Source organism: Doryrhamphus excisus, linkage group LG6 (genome assembly GCF_037039965.1).
Source record: "Doryrhamphus excisus strain RoL-2023G ecotype Guam linkage group LG6, RoL_Dexc_Guam_v1.1, whole genome shotgun sequence".
In the NCBI taxonomy this organism is placed as follows: Eukaryota; Metazoa; Chordata; class Actinopteri; order Syngnathiformes; family Syngnathidae; genus Doryrhamphus; species Doryrhamphus excisus.
The window spans coordinates 21686275-21704676 of record NC_136362.1 but is presented as its reverse complement, the minus strand read 5'-3'; the positions used below and the strand labels follow the sequence as shown (position 1 = coordinate 21704676).

The 18402-nt window shown below is 42.3% G+C and overlaps 2 protein-coding genes across 2 annotated transcripts; one reads left to right on the top strand and one right to left on the bottom strand.

Moving 5' to 3' along the window:
* Positions 1-372: 372 nt before the first annotated feature.
* dipk1aa (divergent protein kinase domain 1Aa) lies at positions 373-7301 on the bottom strand. The gene is made up of 6 exons (XM_058068245.2): positions 7025-7301; positions 4618-4752; positions 3509-3616; positions 3266-3442; positions 1762-1893; positions 373-1529 (listed from the first exon to the last, which is right to left on the bottom strand). The coding sequence occupies exons 1-6, from the start codon at positions 7076-7078 to the stop codon at positions 849-851; spliced, it is 1287 nt and encodes a 428-aa protein (XP_057924228.2). The 5' UTR covers positions 7079-7301; the 3' UTR covers positions 373-848.
* A 959-nt stretch (positions 7302-8260) lies between these two features.
* Positions 8261-18215, top strand: mtf2 (metal response element binding transcription factor 2). The gene is made up of 15 exons (XM_058068690.2): positions 8261-8547; positions 9020-9206; positions 9836-9917; positions 11905-12015; positions 12093-12193; positions 12273-12391; positions 12501-12596; positions 12917-12985; positions 13218-13341; positions 13892-13959; positions 15044-15202; positions 15357-15468; positions 16154-16212; positions 16360-16461; positions 16542-18215. Exons 1-15 carry the CDS (start codon positions 8543-8545, stop codon positions 16918-16920), a joined length of 1773 nt encoding a protein of 590 aa, XP_057924673.2. The 5' UTR covers positions 8261-8542; the 3' UTR covers positions 16921-18215.
* Positions 18216-18402: the final 187 nt, after the last annotated feature.

Sequence of the window (18402 nt, the reverse complement as noted above, 5' to 3'; positions counted from 1 at the left end):
ATCAGTGACTCAAAAGGGGAGAGGAGAGGGCAGCTGATGTGATAGAAAAGACAGCTAAATAGTGTCATTGTGCAAAAGTCATGCATTAACATCTTTTGACCATCCAGCAGCGCACAACTTCCTGGATGATATGGCACATTTTAAAAGTGACTTCATTGTCAGCGGCGTCTTAAGAATAGAATAAGGTTGATAAAAAAGATCTGTGGAACATTCAGCAGATGGATTTCAGCATGATTTCTATGGCACTGTGATGGGTCCAAGCCCAAAGTGATGCAGTACAACATTCACAAATGAACACACATGGCTGTCATAAAGACTATTGTGCTTCTTCTTAGTAGATTTGGTGGCCTAAAACGTCCCTCCGGTTAGCGATGATTCCTTCCCAGAGATTTGGTGGCCTAAAACGTCCCTCCGGTTAGCGATGATTCCTTCCCAGAGATTTGGTGGCCTAAAACATCCCTCCGGTTAGCGATGATTCCTTCCCAGCTTTGTCAAAAGTAAGCATGCAAAAAACCTCCCATTATAGACTTGGATTGTTCATATCTTCATACTAAGTGAAAGCAATAGAAATTGATTGGATAGTCTTCAATAAGCCTCCCAGGTATGGGTGATCCAGCAGTAATATGCAAGTGGGCACAAGTATTGGGACACCAATGAGCTAGGCCTCCCTATTCCTCTAAGACGGGTGGAACTATAACAAAAAAAATTACGAGCGTGTCATAATAGCACAAAATATTTAGTAAATCATTTTTCTGTATGCTTACAGTGAGTGTGATGTCCCAATACTTTTGCCCATATAGTCTCAATTCCTTGCATGTTCAGATTGTTAGCATCTCAGCTCCTCCTGGTCACGAGTCCTTGGTGTGGGAGATCTGTCTCCACAACAGAGCCTTCAGGTTGTTGAGGAGAAGCGAGTGCTCCATGTTCATCTGGCCGGCGCCCCCCTTGAGGGCCATGCAGGCGTACAGCTGCCTCTCCAGCTCCTCCCTCAGCGCAGACGGCGCCCCGTGCAGGAGGTAGTCCTTCAACACGGTGCACGCTTTGGCCAAATTGGGCCGCACCGGCTCCTCCCTGCACCGTTGATATGACGTGTCACATGATGTCCAGCAGTCTACGCCGTACACGCAGTCGGCGTCCGTGTCGCATCTGAGCGCCCGCATGCTGCGCCGAAACTGGCTTTCGGGTACCACGGTGCGGGGGTTGGTGAGACGCAGCTCATGGCCGTCTGTGTAGCCCAAGTGCACCGCTGCCAGGTCGCAGATGAGGAAGCTGCCGTACGTGCCGTGGAAGATGTCCTCCACCAGCTCCAGCAGGCCCATGGAGATCTTGGCTTTGCGAGGCCACGAGGGGGTGAACCACTGATCCATCTTGCGCTGTAAGCCACTGGGCACCCAGGACCCCAGCGGCCAGGGTGCGGACAAACCATACAAGGGGGCATGGGGCACACGTTCCGTCATGTAGAGGTCCCCGCAGTAGCCCAGAAGACGGGGAGTGTGTCCACGCTCCTGAAGCAGCAGGCCAAGAAGCACCTGAGGAAACCACAGTTCCTGTTTAAATATCCAAATGGAAATATTGAGTATGTAACATACTAATATAATACATATAATAGTATGTAACAAGTTACCAACTTTTAGTAATTAGTATACTATTACTATTAGTATTACTATTAGTAATAGGATACTTTGAGAGTAATCAATACCACAGAATCGATACGCCATCAGTAGTGGGACCTTATTTGATCAGATCATGTTTTCTTCTGACCTCATCCATCTGCAGGAGGGCCCACATCGAGCGAGCTTCGGGCAGGGACACCTTTCCATCTTTGTTGCCATCCGCCACAGACAAGATGACACTGACCAATCCGGCGAGATTAGCTTGATCTCCAAGCTTGGACTACAAGAGGTCAGAGGGACACAAATGTCTGACAAAATTACAAGCAGTTTAGTTTCATTTATTTGCTGCACTTTAATACAGTTAAAAGCCAGCATTTCAAGAAATGCTGCAAACATTAAAGAGTATGAATTGCCTTTAGGAAATTACATGTCTCAAACAGTAATTCCACAACTATACAAAGTAAAAGATGACATTCATTCATTTTCTACCGCTTATTTTCACGAGGGTCGTGGTGGTGCTGGAGCCTATCCCAGCTGTCTTGGGGCGAGAGGTGGGGTGCACCCTGGACTGGCGGCCAGCCAATCACAGGGCACAATGGCCAATTAACCTAGCATGTTTTTGGAATGTGGAAGGAAACCGGAGTACCCGGAGAAAACCCACGCATGCACAGGGAGAACATGCAAACTCCACACAGAGATGGCCGAGGGGTGAATAGAACCCTGGTCTCCTAGCTGTGAGGTCTGCGTGCAATTTTATTAAACAAATGTAATTAATCAATGACAACACAACTGAACACAATGTAGTTTTTTGTGATTTTCAAGGGAAAACAAATCCCAACCTACATGGCCGTGTGTGGAATAAGTGGACTTGCTGTTGTGGTTTGGATCCTTATCCTGCTGCAGAACCCAAGTTGGTTTCAGCTCAAGTCACCAACAGATGGCCGGATATTCTCTTTAGAATCATTTGGTAGACAGCAGAATTGGACCAGGTCCTGAAGCAGCAAAACAGCCCCAGACCATCACACTACCACCACCATATTTTACTGTTTCTCTGAAATGTGGTGTTACATTTACACCAGATGTAATGGGATACACACCTTCTGAAAAGTTCAACTTTTGTCCCGTCAGACCACAGAGTATTTTCCCAAAGGTCTTGGAGACCATCAAGATGTTTTCTGTCAATTTTTATTGAGCAATGGTTTTTGTCTTCGGCTGTTTTTGCCAAGTGTTTTTCTTATGGAGTCATGAGGATATGTTGTTGTGGGGTCTTTTGTGACCTCTTGGATGGGTTATCAATGCACTCTTGGGGTATTTTTGGTAGGCCGGCCACTCCTGTTCTTGCCAATTGTGGATAATAGCTCTCACTGCGGTTTGCTGGAGTCCCAAAGCTTGAGAAATTGTTTTAACTTTTTCCAGCCTGTTAGCTAGCCTGATAGCCTGATTAAGTTGTGTTTTTTCTCACACAGGGCCATGTAGGTTTGGATTTTTGTCTCCCTTAATTATAATATGTTCAGTTGTGTTGTGATTGACTAACATTTACATTTGTTTGATGATCTGAAACATTTAAGTGTGACAAACAAAAAGAAACCAAGAATGTGGCACACATGCAGGATGGAAGAACATATTTATTTTGGATGAATTCCAATTTTTACCTTGAGATTATTAAAGACCATCTCTCTGAACTTCTCCACTGACGTGCCTCGAGTGGGAGTGTCGAACACAGGGGCCTCCCTCCGTGGCTCCAGCTCCTCGCCCATCTCGTAGCGTATAACTTTGCCCAAATTACAGTGAACGATTCCTTCATGGTCTCCCCAGCTTCCAGTATACACCTAAATGATGGAGATATTTGTATGGGGAGATCATGGCTGATGATGAAGAGTCACATGGGCTTCTACCTGGTTGTTCGGGAGGGCTGAGAGACATCTACTCATGTAGAAGGTCTCTTTGTCACACAGGCTGCTGCAGGCCGAACCGTCAATGATTCCCTTCCTGTATTTGTCACACTTGGAAGACAAGAAGCACAGTGAACATGGCCGCCTAAACTAACGGCTTGCAATCACTCCAAAGAGCTTAGATTGCATCCTGAGATCAAACTATAGTCGAATCCAGCAAGACTGGATTTTCCTACCTGTTTCCTCCCACATTCCAAAAACATGCTAGGTTAATTGGCCACTCCAAATTTTCCATAGGTATGAATGTGAGTGTGAATGGTTGTTTGTCTATATGTGCCCTGTGATTGGCTGGCCACCAGTCCAGGGTGTACCCCATCTCTCGCCCTAAGACAGCTGGGATAGGCTCCAGCCGGCCCACGACCCTCGTGAGGATAAGCGGTATAGAAAATGGATGGATGGAATGTGTGGAATGGACAGGTGAGGTAATGTAAAGATGGATGGCAAGTGGAACAAGCGAAGTCCTGTAGCGTTTACTGTGTGAACGGAACTGCATGAGTCTGTTCTAGAATGAGCCCTGCTTCCCCTCTATGTCCGATGGGGTGGGCGGGGTTGTCCATGATGGAGAGCAGTTTGTCTAGTGATCTCCTGTCTCTCATTGTTACAAACTCCTCCAACTGAGTGCAGCTCGCTTGTTCAGGATGTCAAGAATACAATGTCAATCATAACAGAAGATACTTTCTCCTGCACAGTTTACCAAGTCAGGATTGCCCTGTTGTTAGACATTTTGAAAACAAATCTTTATGATTTTTGGTTTGTATGGTATAGAGACTATTTCATAGAGAAGTGAAGACACTACTGAAGCGATTGCAACTAGGGAGAAACAGAGACTGATGGAATGGAATGACTATTGTTGGCTCTGTTCCATGGAAGCGTTAATTGTTATCGACTGAGCATCAGTCACAAAAGAGCCTGAGAGTCCCATGAACAAAGCCACCCATCGGTAATTAAGAGGCATTGACAAGATCTAACGGCGTCAAAGGTATACGCGTTTCAAAAATCAATGCGAGTCCCACAATGTGGACCTCGCAAACTCAAGCTAATCCATAACTCACAATGGCGATCTTGCACTGGTGTCCTCTGCATAGCTCCGTGTAGGCCGAGTATTGCACGTAGAGCACCCAGCTCCCCACCAGCACGGTCAACCAAGTGAGGAACAAGTACTTCACCCTTACAAAGGAGATACGAGCCTGCAAAGGACAAGAACAAATGAAGGCATGAATCCTGAAAAGGTTCTAGGCTGTTTCCCAGGAGGCCTCACTGCTAGGTTTGTTAACAATTCATTGGTCGGCTCTCTGACTGTTCAAATCAGCATTTGAACCATCTCATGGACCTGATCGTTACGGTGTGTCGTGCTACTTGTCACATATCATATTCATATTAGCGCTTTAGTAACGGGACGCACACATCACATCTTACTCATGTTATTGTGACAGTGGTAAAAATATAGAACTGGACCTTCGAACACAAACACACTTTATCATCGCACACACACGTCTACATGATGGACTCTAAGTGTGTACTTCTAACTGCACTACATCAATATGTACATGTATATGCTGTACAACAGCACGAGATGGAGGTTTTTGTATTATATTTTGCTTGCTTTGCTGTTATATTTTTAAAATTTTTGCTCTTTACTGTATTTGCTATTTTATTTTATGATACTATTTTACATAGTACCATTCCCTTATTTTCTTGAACCCTGCATACCCCCGTGTTTTCCAAATCTGTAAGATGCTGGATCTGTGAATTTCTCTTAGATTAACAAAGTATCTAATTGAAACTTTTATTAAATGTAACACAAAAAACATGAACTACATGTATTTTCTGACAAGCAATTCGTACTGTTTAACATTTGCTATTTTTTTTTAAATGCTTTGAACAAATATAATAATAGGACAAACAAATATTTCATTATTTTCATTTAACTAAGTCACAAACAATACAGGTGCATTTTACTGCCCCACAAATTGACACTCAACGATATTATTGTCAACAGTTTTTGAGATCAAAATAAACCACTAACTGACATGTATTTTCCTAAAGGCGATTCGTACTCTTTAATGTTTGCAGCATTTCTTGAAATGCTGGCTTTTAACTATATTAAAATGCAGCATTTCTTTGGTGATGTATTAAACTACATTCTGATTGTTGACTGTCAGCATGGGCAAGTTTGTTTTGTTTATGTTGCTATCACTTTTGAATAAATTCAGCATATTCGCTCGTTGGTGTTGATGGGCTGACCTTGCTCATTATTAATATTCCCACACAAAGGCGTCATTTGGCTGAACAATCATCTTTTTTTCCCTTCAAATTTCTACTATATGCTTTGCTCCTCACCCTTGGGGTGCAGCTAGCGTACAGGCAGGGACCATTTGTTTTTTTTGTAAACTGTGTTGTTATTATTCCACCGTATGAACCGATCATGCCTTGGTCATGCTAATCCTCTTCTTTGTAGATTACAGACACATGACCTTTGGAACTGGTTTGGAATGACAAAACATGTCATGAGGACTGCAAGGTGGGGAAAACCATTGCCTCCACATTGACCCATATTCCTTTAGGAGCACGTTTGAATGGTAACTTGAGACACCTGGCTCCTGTACGGAGCTGATGAATGGTGGGCCTCCAGGGAGGACAGTGGGAAAAAACATTGAACATCACATGCTGTGAATAATAGCTACTCGATATACAGTACAGGCAATATGACAACACAATGGACATTATTTGCAATTGACCGTAGCGAACATAAAATGTGCAAACACATAATGTTGACATGTTAAATATGTAAAAGACCTCCATGACCTATTTTGGGTACCTTAGAGAAATACTGTGAAAAATGCATGGTTGCATAGTGAAGACACTACATGGGTGCAAGCATGCAAACCATCTCACAACCAAAAACACACAAGTGTCATTGCAAACTGTTATGTTTGCAATTGTGTTTAGAAACTGGTCCTGTTAATCCTCTTGACTCTTTAGTACATTCATGAGCATAGAGTATCATGTTCTTTTATTGCCGGGCAACCTGTTGCTTAGAGTCAGTGATCACAATCATTTACTTTCACCGACAACAGTTTCAACATTGTTTTAAAAACTTCATTGGTTTTGACTGACAGATTACTTTTTCTATCATGTCTTCAATGTTGGGGAACTGCATTGCAGAGGGAGCAGGCAGGCCTCCAACTGGGTCAATCTAATACTTTCCAAGATCTTCAGCACTTTAAGACTTGTGGTGGGCCCCTCTCGAAGATTGTTAAGCTCAGTGTGTTATAAAAGCACTCTAGTCCCCTGTACATGCCTCTGATATGTCTTCTGGTAAGTGAAGCTTCAGCCGTCCATCAACATTCCTCAGGTCATTTGAAAGCATGCAGGTGGAAAATGTTTACTGCCAACCGGCCCCCTGGTGTGGCACCAGCACAGACCCCATTATAACACACTGGCACAAAGCTACATTACCTGGAAATAGAAGGACTTCTTCACCCAGGCCCGTGGAAACAGTCCCTTCGCCATCACAGAAATAGATCATCTCAATACGTGGGCTTGACTGAAGGAGACCGTCATTCAAAAGCCGCAGCAGGACGCGTCTCGCCTCGCTTGCAAAACGTACATTCATGCACGTACATCATTTCTGTTGATTTTGTCCCAGTGGGCTATGCTCCGTCTGCACATTTGCGCTTCGCTCCAGCTGCAGCGGCTGTGTTTCCAGCAAAGCAACTTCTTCATGCCTCCGCCACAAAACAGCGCAGGCTTGGGTCAATGCGCAGGCGCGGTTTGAAGAAGTCCAGCTTGATTACAACGTTCAATGAAACTAGTTCTGCACTAAGTGACACCCCGAAGCTGTGTATTTTAATAAACTTTTGTTCATCTTTCACAATACAAACAGTGCTAGGTGAATGTTATAATGACTTCCGGTAAAAGGACATTTATTTTTCACGACTGCTTCGTTTAGTACCACTGTTATGTGGAAATTGTATCAATGGCGATATCATTTCCGGTCATATGTACCACTGACACTAATCTATTTTCGTTTTCATAATGAAACACATTTATTGACCCAATGCGTCACTTCCGGTAGGAAGTTTCCGCAAATCAATTTGTCTGTCAAAGCGGTCTGATTTTGTCGACATGAGTGACATAATTGCTTATTTTTCAGGGCACTGATGTTAATGTATAATTTGTTAAAATAGATGTAATTTTGTTAACGATGATATCACTTCCGGTTAATGCTAGTCCTTATTCTTTGTTTTCCAGAATAAAATACATTTGTTGACTCATATCAAATCACTTCCGGTAACGAAGAGTCTGCAAAACAAATTTTCCGTCAACGCGGCCTAATTGTGTAGACATGAGCGTCCATAAGACAACTGTTCATCTTTATAACACTGATATAAATTTGTAATTTGTTACAATTAATGTAATTTTGTTAACGACGATATCATTTCCGGCTCGAACAAAATACATTTGTTGACCCATACCATATCACTTCCGGTACTGATAATTCTACAAGTCAAATTCAAAATGTACACCATTTAATTTTGAAAACATGAGTGGCCATACAGCCTTACATCTGTGCCTATGTAATGAGAGCACTGTTGATAATGTGTGAAAACGTTACGTAAGACATCAATGGTTGATTAAAAGATGCTGTAATTAGCCACACGTTGACGCAGGTAAACATGTGACACGTGCAGTTGAAGATGCTTGAAATGAGATTAAACAGACGAGGACGAGGAAGCAGCAGCTGCCGTTTAAGCTTCCCACAATGCACTCCCCGGCCATCAGCGGGAAACCAAAATGGCGAACGTGCTCGGGGAAAATGAGCAGTTTGTTATTTTCTGAGAAGGACACGGGGTCTACACGTTTTAGCGGCTCGAGTTTGGTGTGAATTTCAAAGGCAAACGGAGCGAGAATACCACAGCAACGCACATATATTTATTTTGTTACTTTTGGAGCTGTAGAAACGGAGGTGCCCGAATGAGGTATTGTTGTCATGTTTTCCTCTGTTGGGGGTGTGGGTTAGTCTGGGTCTGCAACCTGGCACGGCTAAAGGCTTTGCCCGGGGATTAGTCTTACTTTGGCCGATAATTCTGACAAAATATATCATTTTAGACTTTAATGTCACTGCACATGGTTATGTTTTACTAAGCGTGGGGTTGACCACAGCCACTCAACGTTCGAACAAAGGGGACAGCCCTCAAAGGAAACCTAAAATAGAAACAGTGGTTATTCACATGAACTGAATCCACAAGTTTACGTCTTATGTTACACTTCGTTAAAGTGTGCTTGGGTCACAAGAGAGATATTTTAGTGACAGGAAGTGCTTGGAGTGACAGTACATTAGCTTCCATCGACTGTCACCTATTTACTAGTACAGTGCCTATGCAAATCCTTTACAATTATGCTTGATGTTACATGTTTCCAGTTTTACCAGTCCATCCCTTGTCATTGCAGAGACTCAGGGGTTTTGGGTCACCTGTCCGTTCATCAGAGAGCTCACCCCCCGCAGCAGCAGGCTATTCCTTTGTCCCCAACAAGCCAAGCGAGGGTGGAGTATGGTGAACAGGACAGGTTCACAGAGGGGCAGGACGTCTTGGCCCGTTGGTCAGATGGTTTGATATACCTGGGGACAATCACAAAGGTTAGTGTGTGAGAACGTACAGGAAAGAGTATTGTTAAATAGCTTTACTCGGTTTGGGCTTTTTCACTGAAGGGTCTTGAACATCATATGAAGCATGTAGCAAATAATATCTTCATAACGCTGCATTACTGCGACTTTATTGACTGATACATAGATTGTATTATATATTTAAAAGGCCTGTACCAACTGGGGTGCAGGTACAAGCAATAATACCCCCGCATTTGACAGTTGGGTGGATTTGTTGAATGTGCAAGACAGTGGCAATAGTTGCCACTTTACAGCTTCACTCAATCACAGTTTCATCATCACACATTTATACATGAGCCTGCATACATATATAAATTTAACATACATCAGCATTTATATTAAATGATTTATTTACTTTTAGGTCTACTATATTGGTTCATATGAGTGTAAAGGAGACTATGGGGTGTTAGTTCACGTCTAATGTTAACAATTGTATTTAGAAGGTTTTTTGTGGTAAGTATGAAATATTTGACTTATAATTAATGAATCATACCTCACTGAAATTTACTTATCATGATTGGGTCTGGAACCAGTTAAGCGCAATAAATGAGAGGTTGTAGCTATATATTTTTAAACTATTTGTTTTTTCTTTGCCCTTACAGATAGATCGGGACAAGCAGCGATGCTTTGTGGTGTTTGAGGATCGATCCAAGTCTTGGGTTCTGTGGAAGGACATTCAAACGGGTAGGCAGTAGTATATAAATGTCTGTAATATTTAAACTTTATAAATAGCTGCTAATATTGCTGGACTTATTTATTTAGTACTGGCTATTTCTCGCACACTAGGGATACTTCAATCGGCGATTTCCGGTGATAAGTACGTGGGATTGTCCCCCCTGCTTTGTGAAAGTCCAAGTACAACTGTAATAGTTTGTACAGTTAATAAGTGCAACTTGCAGAACCATTCTCATCTCTCGGGAACCATGGCAGCACGCTGCATTCATCTTATGCGGTCAGGTTTATCCCTTTGCAGAGGTGAAATGTTCAAAAAAAAGGAGGCGGGGGGCCGGCAGTCACATAGCTGAGGAGATCTGCTGGGTCCATTCACTTCACGCATCACTGACACAGACAGGCGGTGCTGCATGTGTTATACCGTGTCGCTGAATGTACAGCATTATGTCACTGGGAGGGCTTTTCATCGGACTGGACAGGCGTGCGTGCGTGCGCATATACAGTGCAAAATGTCATGAAAAAAATGGATTGTCCTGTGCAGGGCGGGCTGGACAGGACACTGTTTTACCGTGTACTATTACATTACTAATGTTTAACAGGTTAACAATTTCTAAAGAAACATGTGAAGAATTGGATCATTTGCAGATAGCTTATTCGGTAATAAATACTAAAAGATTTGCATAGTAATAAACAGGTGCAGGATATACGATTAACAATACCTTAATTAAATAATACAAATAATAAATAGTCAAAGAGAAAATAATAATTGCAGTACAACTGGTAGACAGGAGTAAAGGATTTGTGTGTTCTTTATAGCTAATATTATGTATCATGCTCATTGCCCATTTTGCAGTATAGTTGGTGAGTGAAGTGCACTTACCCCATATGTCAACAGAATATAAAAATGGCAGCAAACAGTATGGTGTGATGTGTGTAAATTCCTGCTCTGGAAAGTTTCATATTACAGCCTTTAGTCAGACACATTCCAACTTGACACAAGTGGTACCTCCCTGCACACACAGTTACTGCCCCCACGTGGTGTTATTGAAGTCGCTGGTCACAACAGTAAGGACACTTTCCCTGTGCTGCATCAACAGGGTTTTCAATATGTTGGATAATTTATGTCTCAAGAAACGACGGATTCTTGATGCAGCCTCTGTAGTAATGAGGTCGCTGTACTGGACTGCCGTGGTAAAGAGAGAGCTGAGTCGGAAGGCAAAGCTCTCAATTTATCAGAATCTGAATCGCCTTTATTGTCATTGTATTGCATACAACGAACAAAATGTAGAATTGCAGTAAAAACAATAACCTATACAGTAACAAAATGTAGAATTGCAGTAAAAATCAATAACCAATACAGTGACAAGATGTAGAATTGCAGTAACCAAAATGTGGAATTATGTTCCCACCCTCCGCTCTGGTCGTGAGCTTTTGATCGCGACCGAAAGAACATTTTGCGGCTGAAATTAGTTTCCTCCATAAGGTGGCCGGACTCACCCTAACAGAGAGGTTGAGGAGCTCAGCCATCAAGAGTAGAGCCGCTACTCCAGGTCTGGAGGAGCCAGTTGAGGTGGCTCGGGCATCTAGTTTGGATACCTTCCGGACGCCTCTTTGGTGAGGTGTTTCTGGCATTCCCAGCTGGGAGGAGGCCTCGGGGCAGACCTAGGATACGTTGGCTCGGGAAGGCCTGGGTGTTGTCCCAGTCGAACCGAAAGAGGGAAGTCTGGGCTTCCCAGCTGGGAGGAGGCCTCAGGGCAACGTAGGATACGTTGGCTTGGGAAGGCCTGGGTGTCGTCCCGGTGGAACCGAAAGAGGGAAGTCTGGGCTTCCCTGCTGAGACTGCTGCCTTTGCCACCCGGTTAAGCAGAAGAAGATGGATAGATACTTTATGTGCTTTACATGAGAGTACCTGCCTGAAAACCAGAAGCAACACTGCATTATATTTGTTTCAGATGAATTCTTACATGGCTCTCTACGTTGTGACACACGTCCATTTTAGGGGATGAAGATGAGGACGACGATGAGGACGATGACATTGTCTGCTCCATCTGTCAGGATGAAACTTCAGAAGAACCCAATGAGATTGTGATTTGTGACAAATGTGGGCAAGGTATACCTGACATTGATGAAAAGGTTGGCTGACTTCTTAAATGACCAGGATGTATAAATGATGTACTTTTTGCCCAGGCTATCATCAGCTGTGCCACTCCCCCATCATCGATGCTACTGTCATTGACTCAGACGACAAGTGGCTCTGCTCTGAATGTGTGCTCACTGCTTTTCCAAAGGTAGTGCCCTTGTCTTGGATTTTTCAAGTGGAAGCCAGATAATGTGCTGTGTTTTTATTTTATTTCTTTGTTTTTAAAGCAGGAGGACCCGCAACACATGGAGCTCTCCTTCCCGTACGCCCTGGAGGAACTGGTGTGGGATGAAGACCACACAACCAACATGCAACAGTGCTACTGCTATTGCGGAGGGCCAGGAAAGTGAGTGACTCAAATAAAACAACATAACAACAAACAGTTATGTAATTTGTTATATCACGACGCCTGAGAGGACTCGTGAGATGATGTCTTTGTCTTTGTGTCCATGCAGCTGGTACTTGAAGATGCTGCAGTGTAATAGATGTGAGCAGTGGTTCCATGAAGCCTGCCTCCACTGCTTGCAGATGCCAATGCTCTATGGAGACAGGTGATAAACCACTCTTTTCTTAGCAGGTTTACTGAGGGAAATGTTTTGGGAAAATATGGGAAATTCTGATCTTCCACAAGAATTTCCAGCAGCACTCAGAATAGCCATCTCATCTCTAAGCAAGAAAATGGTCATTTACATTTTTTGCAGAATTTTCCAGTCCTACACATATTGTAATCTCCGGTGGAAAAAAATATATAAAGCAAGCATAGTTTGGTTCAATATATTAGGATGCATTTGATCAAACACAGCATTTGACATTATTTTTGTATGTTTAAAAACAAAACAACACTATGCATTTTGTGTTTCTCCACCTTCAGGTTTTATGTTTTTGTTTGTTCTGTTTGCAACGGTGGACCCGAGTATCTCAGCCGACTGCCTCTCAGATGGTATGATGGTTTTTCAACATTAAGAAAAATCTGCAAAAATAATAGTCATCAACGTGGAAACTGAGATTCCACAGAACATTATTGCCATCTAGAGGACTGTAGTGGAACAGAACAGACCTTCATTGGCTTTGATGAAATACATCAACCAAAGATCTCACTTGCCTGTCTCTGCATTTTGTATACTAATCACGTGTATAAAGAAATGCAATAAAAGTAATATAAAGCATTGCAGGGAGGACGTGACACACTTGAGCCTGTACAACCTGACTATGATCCACAAGAAGAAGTACTTTGACTCTGAGATGGACCTGATGGCTTACATCAACAGCAATTGGGAGCTACTGCAGCTTGGGGAGGTAACAGGAGATACAATATGATGACTTATTAAAAATGTGCATATTAGAAATCTATCATAAAATCTTGGAATTACCACTGAAATGCATATGTGATGTTTAAGTATATATATGTATAGAGTTTATTGGTGTTTTTAAAAACACTCTCCTCGGCCTCCTTGTAGCAGCGCACAGAATCCTTGACCCCGCGAGCATTCATTAGCATTCAATAAATAATTGTAATTGTTAATGATGGTCGCGACAGCAATTGAGACCATAAGAGTGTCCCAAGAGTGTGTCCTTGCTGAGCTTTTCACAACATTGGTTTTCACTTCCATGGTGATGGCTGTCCTTTTGATTGGCACACTGCTGCTTGGGAGGCTTAAGGATGTGTAAAAAAATAAAAGGTAAAAAGCAATGTTGCTCTATGTCAGAACATTGTAAACAGACTATCATCTGGATTGGCGCCCACCGATCTCATGTTTGGAATTGGAATTTGCATGTGTGCATGAAAACAACCAGCTTCATTTCATCACCTTTGAAATCTTGACTGTCTTTTGTGTTCCATCAACAGCTTTCTAGCACCCCAAGATCATTGCGATATGCGTTTGTACTGGAGGCGTTAAACAACAACACAAGCAAGTAGGTTTCTGTAATGTGTAACATCAGATATATACAAAGTACAGCTACACTTGTGTGAAAACGTTTGCCCCTTCCTGATCTTTTTTTTTTTTTGCAAGTTTGTCACACTTAATGTTTAACTGAAGACCAAATGCACTTTTTTTATTGAAACTATGTATTAGGGAGAAAAAAAAACAAATCCGCACGGCCCTGTTTGGAAAAACACTACTGAGATGAATAGACTGCAATGATTATTCATCTAAGAGGTCACAAAAGACTCCACAACAACCAAAGAACTGCTGACCTGACACTTGCCTCAGTGTTCATGACTCCACCATAAGAAAGACGCTGGGCAAAAGGGCCTGCATGGCAGAGTTCCAAGACGAATATTATGGTTGAACAAAAAGAACATTACTGCTTGTTTCAAATTTTCCGGAAAACATCTTGATAAGAGCTTTGGGAAAATACTTTGACAAGACTCTGACTAGACAAAAATGTAACTTTTTAGAAGGTGTGTCCCATTACATCAGATGTAACGCCACATTGGTCACAAGTAACGCCACATTTCAGAAAAACAGTAAAAATATGGTGGTGGTAGTGTGATGGTCTGGGGCTGTTTTGCTGCTTCAGGACCTGGAAGACTTACTGTGATAAATGGAACATTGGAAAAACCAGATGAAGACTTTGGAGTAGCCTAGTCAAAGTCCTGACCTGGATCCTATTGAGATGATGTCATGCCTTTTAAAAAGGTGCTTCATGCTCCAATGTGGCTGAATGACAACAATTCTGCAAAGATGAGTGGGCCAAAATTCTTCCACAGCGCTGTAAGAGACTCATTGCAAGTTATCACAAATGCTTGATTGCAGTTGTTGCTGCTAAGGGTGTCCCAAGCAGTTATTAGGTGTAGGGAGCAATCACTTTTTAACACAGGGCCATGTAGGTTTGGAGTTTTTTCTCCCACTATAATATTTTTAATGACTAACTGCATTTTGAAATCAGGAAGAGGGCAAGCGCTTTTAACACCACTGTATGTGTAAGAATATATTGTATTTTCAATTTTGATGAAGGCCTGAAAGTTCATCTGTTCTCTTTGTGCCCCTGCCAGGTTCATGTCGGGAAAAGAGGTAAAGAAGAAGAAGCACTTGTTTGGATTGAGGGTTCGATTCCCCCCTGCCCCCCCCAGTGCTGAGCAACCAGACAGCAGACTGATGGAGCGCTCCTCACGAGGGCTGGCCGTCAACTCAAACAAAGCCCCATCTTTCACGTAAGCTGCAAGATCCTTTTTGAAGACTTGACAATACCAGTATTTTCATCTCTACAGGAGTCGTTAAAGAACAAATTGCATTGAGTCCTTTCCTTTCTGTCTTCATTCTGTCAAGAGAGAAAAAAAGTCAGATTTCAAATGTTGTTTCTTGCAGTACTTTAACCAACGGCGCACAGAAGAAGTCCAAAAAGAAGTCGAGGAAGCAATCCACACGGTCTCTTGAGAGGCAGGCCAAGCGCAGACGCTCCTGTGAACTCTTGTCCAGGGTTTGTACTGTTCATTTGTATGTTTGTTCTACTGGGTTGTTTGCAGTGTATACATTTGGAGTTTGGTCAGTCTCCTGCAAGTGCTACCAAAAGCATGACACGGCAAGCAAAAGCACCAACACAAGGAGTGTCCCGATCAAATACTGATATCTGATATTGGGTATCAGGTCGACATTGGAAAAAAAATGTAAGTTTATATCGGCCTGCATAACAATAACCACAATTGAAACGCAACATGTTGGATTTCTGGGGAAAAAAACCCAGCCAATTCCATTTTAGATAATCACAGCAGCTCAAACCCATTGATCAAATCCAATCAAATCACAAATCCATTTATTTCATCACCTTTGTGACACACTTGCATGTCACAAAATGGTGATGCGCAAACAGGCTAAAATTGACATCATGTTGCATCTTATACACAACAGACAAAACGTATTCAACACTGCGTCCCCATGTTTTTGCAGTATATTTTTATTTGGTCATTGCTGTAAATCACTGTAGTCTATACGTACTGCAGTCACCCCTTAAAGAGACAGCACCCTCTCTGGTACTCCTTTCAGGACACTGACCCATTTAGGTTCTCCTAGGTCTGTCATAGTTCGACATTGGTGGGGATTAGATTGCACTGCTGTCAGTGTCTGAGAAAATATGAAATCCCAACTTTATTTTTTCTATATGACAGGAGCTGAGAAAGCCTCCACCACTAGAATCTCACTCATTGGATCGCTTTACTTCTGTCAAGTAAGATAATTGACTCTAATTGTATATACGCTTTTGTTTGTTTTTTTTAATTATTGCGTAAAGCATCTGCATAGTGATGATGATGAATCCTCCTGCGTTTCAGGATTTGTTTTTGTGCTTATTTTCTCTTTTCACCTCATACAATAGGAATGACAGGTCGTTACTGTCATCTCGAACCTCAGATGTGGAGTCTATCGGAGCCCTGAGCACCACAGAAACTACCTCAACTAGCCTTTCAAGGCAGTCCAGGTATGCTGACTGTGCGGCCTTTTTATAGAATCATAGAAATAACATTAGAACCTCCTGTTTCCTATCAATCACCCATTAAGCCTCTGTAGCTCCAGCAAGACCCGGTCGACAACCTCCACCATACCCATTTCCCCTCCACCCTTAAAAAGGAAACGTGGGCGGCCACGGCGGGTCTTGCGGCCCACCACCAACACAGGGATGCGCCCTCCCAGCCCAGCAGACCCAAACCCTTCGGCCACAGAGGTGCTGAGTCCGCTTCCTGGGCTGCACTCCACAGACATAGTTCACGGCATGGACCCCAACAGTCAGCTGTCCCACCTCAAGAGCTCCATCAGCTCCTACTTTGGAGTGGCAGGAAGGCTGGCTTGTGGGGAAAAGTACAAAGTCCTGGCTCGACGGGTCACCCTGGACGGAAAGGTGCAGTACCTGGTGGAGTGGGAGGGTGTCACTGCCTCCTAGAGGTGCCCTACTGTGCACCCAGGATGTAATCGGAGCATTAATTATGTACCTTTTGTTTAGTTTAGACTGGAGTGTTATTAAGCTTTCTGCAAAGCCTACTGGTTCAGTGCAGTCCACTGTGAATATAGTACATTTAAACTTATTTTTCCTCCTTCCTTTTAAAGTTTATCGATAAAAACGAGGCTCTGGCATTAAACTATTTGTATCTTTTTGCGCTTTTGCTATTCTTTTGCTGTTGCTTTGAATACTGACAAACCCTCAGTTATGCATACATCGATCAATGCACTGCACCTGTAGGCTTTCAGTGATTTATTTTAAATACAGTGATACACTTGTCAATTGCAAACCAGCTGAGTATAAAAGTAATTTTTTTTGACAGAATGTAGCATGTGTTAACAGTGAGGAAGTGAGGGAGGTTTTGTTTTGCCACTGAGGTCATACCGTGAACCTTTGTGTCCACGTGGGTATCTGTTGTACAATATTTGCAGTTATAACATCCCTCTTTGACATAACGTTCCCTCCTCTCTGTTCTCAGCTGTTAGTACCTCTGACTGTATTTGGCAGATGTATTTTTAAGTTCAGTTTTGGAAAGTGTGCTCATTTGTGTACTGTCATGAAGGCACTTAAGAGCTGCTGCTGCAAAATTGTATTATTTTATATAAAAATTATATACATTTATTTTTACAATTTCCCACATGTGTGTCTTGCTTTTTCTTTTTAAATCTCCCGGTAACAGTATAAGCTTAAATGTTAAAATTAGAGCAGCATTTATCATTGAGTAAAAATTATTTTGTGCTGGTCCTAAAATCAAATGTGGAAAATAAACATTTTTTTCTGTTTGACCTTTTTCTGAGCTTTGATAACTAAATACATGCAACTATAAAATGATGTGATTTCAATCTTCAGGACCTATTGATTTTTTTATGTTTTATAGTTCAGAAAAAAAAATAAAAGTGTTTCATTTTGTGATTGTCATACACTCAATTTCCATTCTGCAGTTAACAGCAGGTTTGCTTGTTTGAGTTGATCCTGTGTGTTTGTAGTCCGGAGTTTACTTATTTGGACCCTGCAGTTGAAATGTTTGAGTTATTGTGATGATTCAGACTCGTTCTTTCACGTTCTTTTCATTTGAAATGTGTTGATGCCTGGCTTATATGAGCCGCTGCAGCCAAAGAACATTGGTTAACCTGTTTGAAGACAACAAATGATCATTATCCCATTACATACCTAATGTGTCATGACACATCGAAGTGTTACTTCTGAAAAAAATAATAAAAGCGCCATTTGTCATACAACCGGAACAATGGTTCTCTGTTGCTTTCTTTCAGTATCTGTGTGGATCTCGACAGATTTTAGGTAAAAAAAAAAAACAGCTCTAGCACAACTCTGATTTATTACTGCTCAAATCAGTCATCTGTATTCGTATAAGGACTCAGCTTCCGCCTCGTGAGGCTCTTTTGATTGGCTACTGGGCCACTTCAT

Coding starts and splice junctions, on each gene's coding strand:
- mtf2 (XM_058068690.2), top strand. Junction 9,918..11,904: donor GTGGAAGGACATTCAAACGG/GTAGGCAGTAGT, acceptor CGTCCATTTTAG/GGGATGAAGATGAGGACGAC. Junction 16,213..16,359: donor GATCGCTTTACTTCTGTCAA/GTAAGATAATTG, acceptor CTCATACAATAG/GAATGACAGGTCGTTACTGT.
- dipk1aa (XM_058068245.2), bottom strand. CDS start 7,078: ATGGCGAAGGGACTGTTTCCACGGGCCTGGGTGAAGAAGTCCTTCTAT. Junction 1,894..3,265: donor TGGTCTTTAATAATCTCAAG/GTAAAAATTGGA, acceptor GACCTCTTGTAG/TCCAAGCTTGGAGATCAAGC. Junction 1,530..1,761: donor CCCTCCTGCAGATGGATGAG/GTCAGAAGAAAA, acceptor TGGTTTCCTCAG/GTGCTTCTTGGCCTGCTGCT.